General features: G+C 36.7%; 2 protein-coding genes and 1 non-coding gene across 3 annotated transcripts; all 3 read right to left on the reverse strand.

Annotated features, from left to right (window-relative positions):
• Positions 1-375: 375 nt before the first annotated feature.
• Positions 376-1,720, reverse strand: LOC140009430 (transcription repressor OFP8-like). Its single transcript, XM_072054902.1, has one exon. The coding sequence runs from the start codon at positions 1,640-1,642 to the stop codon at positions 716-718; it is 927 nt and encodes a 308-aa protein (XP_071911003.1). The 5' UTR covers positions 1,643-1,720; the 3' UTR covers positions 376-715.
• A 7,358-nt stretch (positions 1,721-9,078) lies between these two features.
• On the reverse strand, positions 9,079-11,847 carry LOC113691638 (polyol transporter 5-like). The gene is made up of 2 exons (XM_027209867.2): positions 10,943-11,847; positions 9,079-10,741 (listed from the first exon to the last, which is right to left on the reverse strand). The coding sequence occupies exons 1-2, from the start codon at positions 11,100-11,102 to the stop codon at positions 9,354-9,356; spliced, it is 1,548 nt and encodes a 515-aa protein (XP_027065668.2). The 5' UTR covers positions 11,103-11,847; the 3' UTR covers positions 9,079-9,353.
• A 972-nt stretch (positions 11,848-12,819) lies between these two features.
• Positions 12,820-12,901, reverse strand: TRNAS-GCU (transfer RNA serine (anticodon GCU)). Its single transcript has one exon. It is a non-coding gene; the product is annotated as a tRNA-Ser (tRNA).
• Positions 12,902-13,785: the final 884 nt, after the last annotated feature.

Raw genomic sequence — 13,785 nt, forward strand, 5'->3', positions numbered from 1 at the left:
ATATTGCGTCCATCATCTGATACAGGCAGGCACGCGACAATTACAATTACCGCCGTATTAAATAAAATACAGTTCATATAGTAATAAAATGCTTTCTTAGACTTGTAGAATGTAGAGGCACTTTTGTCCTGTAACGTAGCGTAGTTTGTCCATCCCCACCATGATCGAATCAATCTTCTATGCAGGCATATGTCTCTCACGATTGAAAGATGCTAAGATCCATTCCACGACCTTTTGTCATTTTTCTGTCCTCCTCCTGATCTTTTTCAGTCATCTTTCTCTTCTTCTTGTCAACCCAACTTTTCGTAATGTCATCGAAATCCAGAAAGGCCGAAAGGAGCAAGGAGAAACGTAAAGGAACAAAACAAAAAGAAATTAGCTAAATTAACACCATACTCATATACTACTCTCAAACAAAACAAGACAGTTACAACCCCTGAACCAAAAAAAAAAAAAAGGAATACTGGACGTGTACTTATGTGTTGAACTTTGGCGTCGGAAACAGCAGATATAGAGAAGAAAAGGAAAAGCAACTGCAAAGATTAATGACCACTAATTGTACTCCACCATCATCAACATAGCTAATAATACTAACTGCCGGTAGAAGACTAATTACTTCGTCATTGTTGACAATACATGCATCTCCTTAAAAAAAAAATACACAGAAATGGGCTTGAAAGTTACTACAACAACGACAACAAAGTAATCTTCTCTTCTAGGACGGGGAGTTAGCGAACAAGGCTTCCCAAATGTCAGTGAAAACTTCAATGATAACCCTGTGATGATGATAAGAGTTTAAAGATAACAAGCACTGCAACAAGTTCTCCAAATCCTTTCCAGAAAACATCTGCCTTTCCACAATCATTTCCACCATTGATGTCCTGAAATCGTTGTACGGGTCGCTCGAACGCTTCACCACTGCAAAACTGTCCTTCACTTTCCCCTTCAATTCCGGCACTGCTAATGGACTTGGACCGCCTGCGTAATGATAATTTCTCCTCTGCCGAGGCTTCCTGTTGCTCTTACACGTTTTGTTTCTTCTGAAAGACTCGGAAGAGTCAGAGGAGAGTGATCTTGAAGAAAACATGGTCGTTCTATCATCATCGTCGTCGTCATCTTCATCGCTACTAAACAAGCCATTGTAGCTACAAGCTGGAAATTCATCAAGTAGAAAACTACTTTTGCTTCTCGAACGAACCCTTCTGTTTATACAAGCCCTTTTGCTCTTCTTTTCTTTGTGCTTCGAAGGCGTCGGCGTCGGCGTCGCCGCATGATCTTGGAACTGGTAGAAAGCGTTGATCAGAGGCGAAATGGGGGATGCAGGCGGACATTTTTGACCTTCCTGAGTAGTAGTACGACTACTATCCTCGGTTGACGCTGAGAGGAGTAGGGGTTTTTTCAAGATTTTGTTGGGAATACAGGTTTGTAGATGATCGTGAGTTCGGAAAGTCTGAGGGTGTTGTGGTCTGCAGAGGGAAGGAAATGGACGGGGTTTTGGAGAGAAAAGCTCGATCAACTGGCGCTGCTGGTTTTCGGGGAGAAAAACGGGTTTTTCGATTGCGTCGGTGATGGTTTTGGAGCGGCATGACCCGAATGATGACCGGAACATGCGAGAGATTCGCAGTTTGAACCGGTTTTCCATTTTTGGGTTTGTAGCGAAGCAGAGATGGGAGAGAGAGTGAGAGAGAAGTGGGGAGGGGAGAATGTATTGACTATTGATGAAGATGGTGACTGAATATAATATAGTATGAGCCTGAATAAATTCAGACAGCCATGAGAGAGAGAGAGGATTGAGACTTTGTATATAAAAAAACAAAAGGTCCTTTTTCTGATGGTATAGAAAAATGACGTTGATAATACTGCTGCTTTTTGCTGTTTTCGTCTTGTTTATCGTCCCCATTCCTCAAAATTCAACTTCAGTTTTTTAATTTCTAACCAGACAAGTCTGCTTTAATTTAAAGTTTAAACCACCTAATTACTTTTAAGTATCATGTTTGATTGGATGGATATATACTGCACTTGCTTAATATACTCCATTAAGTTCGAGTAAGTATTTAGTTACCCTGAAATGATTCAATTGTTCTAATTGGTTGGATTATTAGATCTAAGAAATTGTTTTGCTTTGAAAAACAGCGAATCAAAGTTGGAAATTTTTTAAAATTTGGGTGTAGCAGAGGTTTAAGCAAGTGATGGACGGAAGTGGAACACCAACCGCCGGCTCCCTCTCTCTATTAAACAACCCTACGGCTACGCTAAAAGACACGGGGGACCAAGGGAATTTTGGCGCTGGGCATGGGGTAATCCGGCCCGCCGGAGGGATGATATCTTTCAAATTCAAACATTTCTCTTTTTACAATAATATTCTTTATTAAGGTTCCATTTGATAGTTTTACAAAGAAAGAAGCGTTTCTTTCGGACACAGGTAAGTCTAATAAATGTGTTTTTAAATCATCAAAAGTCGGATTAGTTAGGTTATTAAAAATTAGTTACTGAGCAATTTAGAAGTACTTTTAATGTTTAAAAGTTAAAATGATTTTTTCCCTTACAAAAAAAACACACGATAATTAAAAATGAGACCTGCCCCTCATGGGCAGTTCGGTTGGCCTCAGCAAGCCTTCTTAGGAGCTGGTGTCCAGTGCCTGCAAGAATTCGAGTCCCGTAGTTATCGTGTTCGGGGGGATGGGGCCTCTCCTCCCGAGTCGAAGTGGGATTAGTCGGGCCCCATAAGGATTGACCCGAACACCCACTCTGTCAGCCAAAAAAAAAAAAAAAAAGTAAAAAATGAGACCTAAATTATATATCATCATGCCACCAAAAGTTGGAGTACTTACCTTACGATCCAAATAATGAGACAATGATTAACAAATTTGGCCGCAACATAAAAAAAGGATTCCGTCCCCGTTCTATAGTATGATCCATTCTTCACCCACTCTCTTTGCAAACTTTGCTATTGATTGGTAGGCAGGTGGAGGAGTGAAATTGCAATATTGCCTTGAAGCTAATATAAATTGCTTAGTATATTGGGTTTGTTTGGATAGATTATTATTTGAAATAAATACTATAGCGCTTTTGATGATGTGATGTATATGAAATAAAAAGGTGATTAAAAATATAAAAATGTGAGTTAACAAATGTGTTTATGATGCAAGCGAAATATTATTTGAGATAATTTGTTTATACAACAGTTACTGCTTCATGGAGACGGGTAATAATATACCGCTGTAGTACAAAACTAAAATGAAGCAGGAAGAATTTTGACCAAATTTTGTCGGGAAAATACCGGTTTTCATCCCCAAACTTTGAGCACAAGACACATTTTGTCCCTCATCTTTCGGGCTTGACACATTTGGTGTCTGAATTAACAATTTTTGACCAAATGTCATCCTCAGACGGCAATTTAGCCAACCTTTAACGGACCGTTAAGTAAATGTGGCTATTTGAAGCAAAATCAGGTGAAAAATGACGTTGTCTTCACTTTCCCTTTTTCTTTCACTTCAACAACTTCCTCTGCAAATTTCCAAGACTAAGCTCCTACTGCAAATTTCTCTGAGAGTAAACCCCCTCTTCCAATTATAAATATATAATTATAATTATATAATACATATAAATATTACTTATACTAATATTTTATATAATTATAATGTATATCAGATATTAAATCTAATCATTATATAAATTTATATTCATAATAATAAATATAATTATAATTATCTAATTTATTAATATTATATACACATATATATTATAAGGGATAATTTCAGAAACCTCCCCTAAATTAGCTTATGAAAAAATGGGAAAATGGATAATTTATGGAGAAAAGTCGTAAAGAGCTGGTGTTTTATTAGAGAACTGGTTTATTTTTATTTTATCTGATAAATAAATTTGTTTATGAAAAAATGGGTACTCTGTTCTTATAATAGAGGAAAGCCATAAAGAGCTGGTGTTTTATTGGAGAACTAGTTTATTTTTATTTTATTTGATAAATAAATTTATTTATGAAAAAATGGGTACTCTGTTCTTATAATGGAGGAAAACCCTAAAGAGCTAGTGTTTTATGGAAAAGTGATACTTTATAGAAAGTGACCGCGATTTGGTTTATGAAATTATCCAAAAAAAAATTAGAATGAATTTGTTTATTTAATTAAATAATTATTATATATATTTATATAATGCGTTATATAATTATACTAATATTATTATAAAATATATAATTATAACTATATTATATATATAAATATTAATTATACTAATATATTATATGATTATAAAGTATATTATATATTAATTATAATTTTTAGTATATATTAGCATATTTATAATAATAAATATAATTATAATTATATAATATATTATTACTATACACACATATATATTATAAATATATGCACATACAATATATATTTATAAATATATATATAAATATATTATAGTTATTACCCTAAATATATTAGTGTTATTAGGGTATAGTTATTATAGTTATTATAGTTATTACCCTAAATATATTATAGTTGTTAGGGTATATACCCTACTAATATATTTATATATATTTATAAATGTATATTATATGTGCATATATTTTAATATATATGTGTATATAGTAATAATATATTATATAATTATATTTATATTTATTATGATAAATATACTAAAAATTATAATTAATATATAATATACTTTATACTCATAAAATATATTAGTATAATTATATAATGCATTATGTAAATATATATAATAATTATTTAATTAAATAAACAAATTCATTCTAAATTGTTTTTTTGGATAATTTCATAAACCAAATTGCGGTCACTTTCTGTAAAGTATCGCTTTCCCATAAAAGACTAGCTCTTTAGGGCTTTCCTCCATTATAAAAACAGAGTACCCATTTTTTCATAAATAAATTTATTTATCGAATAAAATAAAAATAAACTCGTTTTCCAATAAAACTTCAGCTCTTTATGGCTTTCCTCTATTATAAGAACAGAGTACCCATTTTTTCATAAACAAATTTATTTATCAAATAAAATAAAAATAAACTAGTTCTCCAATAAAACACCAGCTCTTTATGACTTTTTTCCATAAATTATCCATTTTCCATTTTTCCATAAGCTAATTTAGGGGAGGTTTATGAAATTATCCCTTATAATATATATGTGTATATAATATCAATAAATTATATAATTATAATTATATTTATTATTATGAATATAAGGTTATATAATGATTAAATTTAATATCTAATATACATTATAATTATATAAAATATTAGTATAAGTAATATTTATATGTATTATATAATTATAATTATATATTTATAATTGGAAGAGGGGGTTTACTCTCGGAGAAATTTGCAGTAGGAGCTTAGTCTTGGAAATTTGCAGAGGAAATGAACACAACGTCATTTTCCACCTGATTTTGCTTCGGTTAGCCACATTTACTTAACGGTCCGTTAAATGTTGGTTAAATTGCCGTTTGAGGATAACATTTGATCAAAAATTATTAATTCAGACACCAAATGTGTCATGCCCAAAAGATGAGGGACGAAATGTGTCTTGTGCCCAAAGTTTGGGGATGAAAACCGATATTTTCCCAAATTTTGTCTCCTGTTATTAATGTATAAATAAGTAGCAGTAGTAGTAGTAAAAGGTTGTATTGTATCGTGTTGCGTGAGAATAGTAGTGATGTTGCAGGAGTCCTTTCTAATTTTTCTTTTATGAGAAATATTCTCGCAGTCGCAGCATGATTTCTTTCAGAAATACTCTATAATTCATAGCTGCGTAGGCCGTAGAACTTAATTATAGAGTAAAATTTCACATGAACTACAGTTGCTTTATTTTCCCCAAAAATACGTAGGGTTGTGGATTGATATCATGTGATCATCAATCCGCCGGCTTTGCTTTGAGAGCTCTTCATAGCTGGAGGAAGGTCTTCACGTTCTTAGGCCTCATATTAGTGTACATCTTTTTATAGGGTTTGATGAGTGGGGGCTTTTTTGCCGATAAATATAGCAACTATACTGACTATGGTTTTGTTTACCAGGATTCGTAAAAAGAAAATAAAAATTTCTAAATTTTGTTCTGTTTATATCGTAAATATAATTTTAATTATTTTTTATTTTTTACATATCACAACACAAAAATTATTATAATATTATTTTTAGATAATTTTGTTTCAGATAATCTTCTATACAAATCAACCAAATTTAAGAGATAAAATAATAGAAAACTTTTTTTTCTGGGGGGCTACATTTATGTACAGTAAATCAGCTTATCATGGATCGGGTATTGGAGTTTCTTTTAACAAATATCTCAGGCTCTCGAGTCCTTTAAATGTTAGTACAACTTAAAGTGATCTTTCAAAATTATATATTTCCCATGAAAGGACTGCCAAAATTTACCTAACGTGGCCTTCTTATCCAAGCTGTATCACCCTATTCAGCTACGTAATTTGATGCACTTTTATATTTGAAACAGATAGGCAGTGTTACGTCAAAATAGAATGTATCACATTTTTAAGTAATAGTTTGTGTCTTTATCAAGTTATAGGTTGCTAAGAGAGGGAGAAATAATGTCCAATAATTACGAAAAGATACAACATAACTCTGACCTTTGTATTTAATTAACTCTTGAATGTGATTGCTAACTGACATTTGCTGAAAGACTAAGAGGGTATCAATTGTATTATTTGATCAAATATACGTACAACTATGAACAAAAGGCTGACAAAAAGTTTGGGGTATGTTTATAAGTCTCCTGCGGAAACCATAAAAGTTGTCGGCTTTGTGATTTCCTGCTGGATTAAGAAGGTTTGTAAAGTTATTAAAAGTCATTTTTTAGCTTTGACAAAAAAAATGAACAAAAGGCTGACATGGGCTTCCTTTTTTTTTTTTTCTTTTTTTTTTATTCATTACTTCATTCTCTTTATTCCTCCGCCCAAACAGAAAAAAACAAAAAAAACAAAAAAAAACGGAAACTCACCTTCTTTTCTTGCTCCTTTTCTTCACTCTTCTTCTCCTAATCAAACAAATTAATTTCTTTCGACTTCAGTTTTGAACTTTTGTTTATTGGTATCCTACTAAATATATTTCCAATCAGCCATGCAGTGTAACCCTGACCCATCGTAGTAAAGACATTTCCCGCACCAAATTCTGGATAGTAGATGTATCAAGTCTTCATAACTCAATTGTGATAGTTAGTTACTTCACCAGCCACCGACTTTCTATTGATGGTCGAAGGGGAACCAGTTGATTTCCCATCCTCGAGTTCCCAAGTGAAATTCAAGATGAAACTAAAGCACTTCTTTACCTCTCCCATACCGCTAAATCAAATTCACACAAACTGGTAGCAGTTAGTTATGTTGAACTACGTCGCACTACAATTTGCCAATATGTGATGGTAGCAAAAAAAAAAATGTATATATATATTTTTTAATGATATGGTTGTCCTAATGCTTCTTGTGTCTTCTTCAGAGTTCTAGATAATGGCTTTGTCAAGCAGCAAAACCTCAGTGATCACTGCTGCTTCATCACCAATTCCCAATATTAAGACTGTAAAAATAGTAGTGTTGTCGAGGCTTTTGTCTCTCATTTTTCGAGAGCATCTTGAAATCCAAGGAGCTTCCAACCACAGGAAAACAGACAAAATAATTGTAGATGTTGCCCTTCTTCACTCAATAAGCTACAGAGAGTGCTACCCAAAAAAAAAGACAACGTTGGAGGGACTGATCTTCAGCTTTTAAAAGTTGAACTCAGCTTCATGACAAGCACAAACAATTTGCCTTTGACATGGGTTTCTTGCCTTCCCACCTTTTGTTTGGTTTGATGCCTTTTGCAGTACGTGACAGAAATGGCACCAAAAATCTCCTATCCTCGAGTTCATATTACCACATTGGACTGCTTTGTTTCAATGTTGGTTGGTGCATACATCTCACTTTTCATGCGAGCTTTGTCCACAATCAGATGCTCCGTTTAGACGATGGTTTTTTATGAAGGATAGAAATTTGAAGTCGATCAAGTACAAGACAAGGGGATTTAAACACACCATAATCCAAGATTGCGCCTTATTCATCAACCACTTCTGTCACTTTCCATGACTTTCATACTTGAGAGCATCATGATGACTGAGCTTCTTAAGAAGGATTAAAACTCGAAGTCTGCAAAATAATTAATGTCCATGAACTGCAAGACAGGGGGATTTAAACACACCATAATCCAAATCTGCTTGTTATTCATCAACAACTTCCGTCACTTTCATGCCTTTGGATTTCAAAATAAAACAGGGATTAGATTGAACTACTCCTAACTAGTTGGGTGGGAGGGAGGGAGCTGCCATTTTGCAGAGTAATTACCAGCAAGTAGGGTGCCCATAACCAATGCTTATTGAAGACTAACCGAACGCGTTAATCCTATTCAGAAATTTACGCCACAGGGAATATCTTTCCTTCCGTCGTTTAATGCTGTGAGAAATTAAATTGACACAAAGAGTACTAGAGCTTTCGAAGAGCAAAGCCATACCGTTGCATGAAGTACATAAAATTCTTTTGCAGGAAATGTGTTTCCTGTTTCGTGGGTTAGTCATATCTGTCATGAAAACCTTTAGTTCCTAAAATGGAGGAAATTGACAGAGAGGGGACAATGAAGCTGCCCCCAAAATTTTGGTCAGTAAACCATATATCAGAGATCACCAAGTCAGAGAAAAGATTAACCGAGATCGATATTTATTACTCCCAGAATCACGTGCCCCTTTATATATCAGGATTCAAGGACATTAAGCTATCATTGGCAGAGTATCTAATTTGAGAGTTGCAGCAAGGAGAACAGTAGTGGAACATATGTTGCTTAATGGTTAACATTCACATGCCCCAAAGTTCATTACACTAAACTTTTAACAAGTCCTGTTCTTCTCTGCTTACTTCTTTATCTGCTCACTAGATTGAATAGCTCCAAGACTAAGAAATATCACATCTTGTCGAGTCTTTTTTTTTTTTTTTCCGGGGACAATAATATTTTTATAACCTAATCTATCAAAATCTAAAGGAAAAAGAGAGATTGTATATAAGAGATTAGTAAGGATAAGATTCTAATTAGATCAAAGGGGTGATTTGACACCACCTTTAAATTTTTTTCAGTTGACCTACAGTCCAAAGAGACTGGTGGCCGCTGAGCCAACAATGTCTAGAAAATTTGAAGAAACACATTCATGACTAGAAAGGGTTGCTTAGCAGACGATAAGGAACTTTAACCGATGGGAGTCACAGGACAAAAAGCTGAAGTGCTACACCAGCATTTGAACTTTAAATGCGTTGGGTCCAACAATGTACAAAAAAGCACAAGACTGCATCTATGTTTCACTCATTTCTCAAACCTTATGCTTATTCTTATCTTCGTCCTCAAATAGTGCCTCTATCTCCTCTAGACTCTTGCCCTTTGTTTCTGGTAAGCAAAAGTAGAAGAAGATGGTAGCTGCCACCATTATTCCTGAAAGTACAAAGAACACACCCCCAAATGTTATCTTCGTTGAAATGGTGAGAAATGTCATAGACACCACCCCACTAACCAGCCTATTGACTGAGATCGCTAGGCTGGAACCTTGGGCCCGCAATCTCATTGGGAAAATTTCGGAAGAGTATACCCACGTAATCGGACCAAGCCCAATTGAAAAGAAGGATACATCAGAACATACAGCTAGCACACACAGTGCAATTGCCCACAAAGGCTTCCTGTGAGAACGCTGAAGGAACGTGGACCCAATTCCCAACCCAGCCAGCGAAAAGGCCATACCCGTGGTTCCCATTAATAACAAGGGCCTCCTACCATAGTGATCCAAGAAGAGAGCTGAAACCAACACAAAGGAAGTCTTGGCTATTCCCATTATGACCGTGACCCCGACAAGCCCCTTCCGGCTATGAATTCCGGCGGACTTAAACACCGAAGGCGTGTAGTAAACAACTGCATCATTGCCCGAGGCTTGCATGAAAAAGTTTATCCCAATGGCGGCGACAAGAATCCTGCGAAGCGGCTTAGAAGGCCTTAGAAGTTCCTTCCAGACCCCCTGTCCGTGCCAATCATTTGAGCTGGGCAATTCTGATTTTGGGCTTCCATTTGGACTAGTAGTACCATCTTCAACCACCAAAGAAGCAGCTCTGGTTATTTCGTCAAGCCTTTCCTTGGCTTCTCGCTCATTTTCAGAAGTTTTGATCAACACCTTCTTGGCTTCTCCAGTCTTGCCCTTCATGACTAGCCACCGGGGTGATTCCGGCATTTTCATCACCCCAATAGCTATAGCAATGGCCGGAAAGCCGGCCAGGCCAAGCATCAGCCTCCAGTTAATGTGTGGTGGAAGTCCTGAGAATGCGTAGTTGAAGATATATCCCAGTAATATGCCTACGTTAATAAACACTTCAGGAAGTGATGTGAGGAAGCCGCGCGTCATGGCGGGAGATACCTCGGCAGAGTACACCGGTGCAATCATGAGAGAGGATCCCACTCCGATCCCGGCAATGACCCTTCCGGCCATGAGGAAGGGGAACGAGGGGGCCAGTCCCATTAGTAATGCACCGATCAAGAATGTCAAGGCGGCCAAGACAATGGTGTAACGCCGGCCTATCCAATCGGAAGTCTTGCCGGAGGCGAATGATCCGATCAAAGAACACGCATTGAGTGAGCCCACCAAAATCTCTACCTTAACTGATGAAATCTTGAGCGTATCCTTGATGTACAGCACTGCTCCGCTCATCACCCCAATGTCTAAAATTAATCAATTCATTAAAACTCAGTAATACTAATAATTAAAATGTTCCATTCAAAGACTACCAATAAAATAAAAAATTGTTAACCTGAACACGTACGAGTAAGCTGACCAATCGAGTGCAAAAAAATAATGGGAATGCAAGAAGTAACACAGCAGTAATATGAGCGACGGACGGTCGACGATGTTAACGTAATTACCGTAGCCCAGAAGAATGGAATTGGTGGAAGCCAAGACGGCACATGCCAAGGCATACTTGTTAAGACGAGGAGGCCTCTGGTTGGTGGATTGGGATTGAGACTCTAGTGCCGCCGTCTCCCTGGCATCCGTAGCTGATTTCACTCCACCTCCTTCTTCCATGCGTTGTATTATTTGCCGAGAAAAATTTGTGGGGGTCCTATTACTGAGGAACCAACTGCTAAGACGTCGATTTTTGGTTTAAAGTAGGGAGAACGTAATCTGTATTGAGAAATGGATAAACGAGCATTGTTGTTAGGCATGGGTGAGTGGTTTTTTGGTTAAAACTGATTCTGTGTAATCGTTCGGGGTGTAGCGCTTTGGTAAATGAGTACTTCGTGGTAATTGCGCTAACAGATTTGCCAAAGTACAAGGAAGGATTATGGATGGATGTATAACTGCTTAACATGGCATAACTACTATGTGCTAATTACATTTTGCCCGCCTAAACTATTCTCGCGTTGCACTTTGCACTCTTAACTTTGGATGGCAGCACCCTTTTCTTTTTTTCGTTTTAGTGTAAATTAGAGGGGTCGAGCTTACGAACTTTCACTTACACGTTCTTCCCGAACCACTCAACTCATCTCTTTCCCCCCTCTCTTGCAGCACTTAACTACCTTTAACTTGTAATTCATTGTACAATTTTAAATGAAACTATCTTCGGTGGAAAAGAATGTTTATGCAATCGATATACCCTGAATAATCGTGGCTAATTGCCTAAAATACTCTACAAGTGCATGTAACTCAGAAAATCCTATCCACTATCCCTGTGTCTTTGTTTTCCAGTAGAACTCTTTTTCACTCCGCCGTCTCTCAGCAAAACTCAACTCAACTCAACTCCACTCTTAGTTAATAGTCCCTTCTAATCTGAAATGGCAGTAATGGATGCACTTTTGCATACTCCCTGCGGACTGCATAAGCCTAAACTTTACGACAAGGATGCATGATTTTGGCTATGTAACTGTTTGTTCACGGGAAGTGTGATGCTTACCAAACCTGAAAAATAAGCTGGATTGATGTGGGCTTTACGTAACTTGGGGAATGGCATGAAATTAATCATGAACGAACTACGCACCCGACTCTCCATTGATTTTCAGAAAATGGAAAAGCCTAGTTGTAAGCTGGCATTGAGGTTCTTGACTCAACTTTGCTCGCACGGAACATATTTCTCTAGTAACATAGGACAAGTGGATACATAACATCTCTCTTCTAAAACCATAAAATTCGTGTGTTCTCTTCTAAAACAGCTAATCTTCAATTCTTTCATTTCATCTTAGGCCAATCATTAATCTTAGCATCTTGTAGTAGTTAAGGTTTTCCATTTTAGACCAATCACTAATGCCAATGTTTATGTTTGAGAGGAAGAACATTGTCTGAGCATCTAATTCAAGCCTGGAGGCCGAAAATTCGGATAGTGTAACCTCTCAGTATATACCGAATAGCTTTTCCTTTCTGCACCATCTTCAAACACGGTCATCTAATTCTATCAATATATATATATATATAGAAAACAAAATCAACGATAAAAATACGGCCTGCTAAAAGAGCTATTACTGAAAATTATGGATTTTTTTTTTTTTTTTTATTTTTTGCGTTTGATGTCGTACTATCATGTATTTGATAGTGTCTCAGGGGAAAATGATTAATGAATGAGCTTACAGTAATTAACTGCCTCAACAAATCCAAAGCAATCAGTGGACCCGGAACCAAATTCTGGCCCGCTCCGGGAACCTGGCTTCCTGTGTTCCCCAACACGGTCACTCGTCAGAAACCAAAGAAAGAGGAAGCAACCACAGAATGAGAAATTCTTGCCGTCAGAAAAGGAGAGGAAAAGAGAAAGCGTCGCCTGAGAGATTCGAACTCTCGCGGGGAAACCCCATGTACTTAGCAGGCACACGCCTTAACCACTCGGCCAAAGCGACACCATTTGGTTGGTTGACAGCCAAAGCACCCTTAAAATTATACTAGTAAGCATTTGGCCGTGTCTTTTTTTTTTTACCTTCTTTTTTGGGTCCCTTCTTTTCTTTCTTCAGTAGGCAATTGGGCAGGTAAAGCTCAACTAGCGATGCTTGTTTGGCATTCGAGAAGTGAAGAGTGAGGCTGGTGTTAGTTGTTACCACTTACCACTCTCAAGAATTAAAAGAGCATGCAAAAACCACATACACTGAGTTGAAGGCTAGAAATTGAGTGAGTGGCTAGATTGCTTTACCAAGAACGCGGTGTATGTTCAAACTTCAAAGGGAAGTGCACCTCAAGATTTCTTTGCACTTTACCACTTCCGTGCAGCCTTGTTCTTCTTCCACTAGCTACGGAGCATTAGATATGAATAGATGAGGGATCGATTTTATAAGCCATGCCACAGGAATAGTTGTTTTTATATGGAGAGCGTGAATGTGGGCTTGGAAATGGTTGCCGTTTTTTGGTTCCAGTGCTGAATATTATTCCCTGATGACTGCACTCACCTCTCAGTATTCGGTGTAAATTTGCTGTTTTATTGCCCAGCCCAAGTTTTTAAATAGTGCCTGAGATTTTTTAAGGAATGCTATATCATTTCCCTTTCTTTCAGGTCTCTTGTGTTCTTTATGCTGCTATCTTTTGCCATAACTGCCGGCTTTCACTGTTTAATTTCGTCATATTCTGAATGTATTGTAGCGCTCCCTCCCTCTTTCGTGATAAATTGTTGACATTGCTGGTCCAATTCATACGAGTTTTCAAATCATCCCTCGTAACAGATGACCCCTTACTGTAACTTTATCAAACTTAGTTGCTCTGCGGTTTGCTAACCGCTTGTTACTTGGTTGCACTT

This window comes from Coffea arabica, chromosome 6e (assembly GCF_036785885.1).
Source record: "Coffea arabica cultivar ET-39 chromosome 6e, Coffea Arabica ET-39 HiFi, whole genome shotgun sequence".
Lineage (NCBI taxonomy): Eukaryota > Viridiplantae > Streptophyta > Magnoliopsida > Gentianales > Rubiaceae > Coffea > Coffea arabica.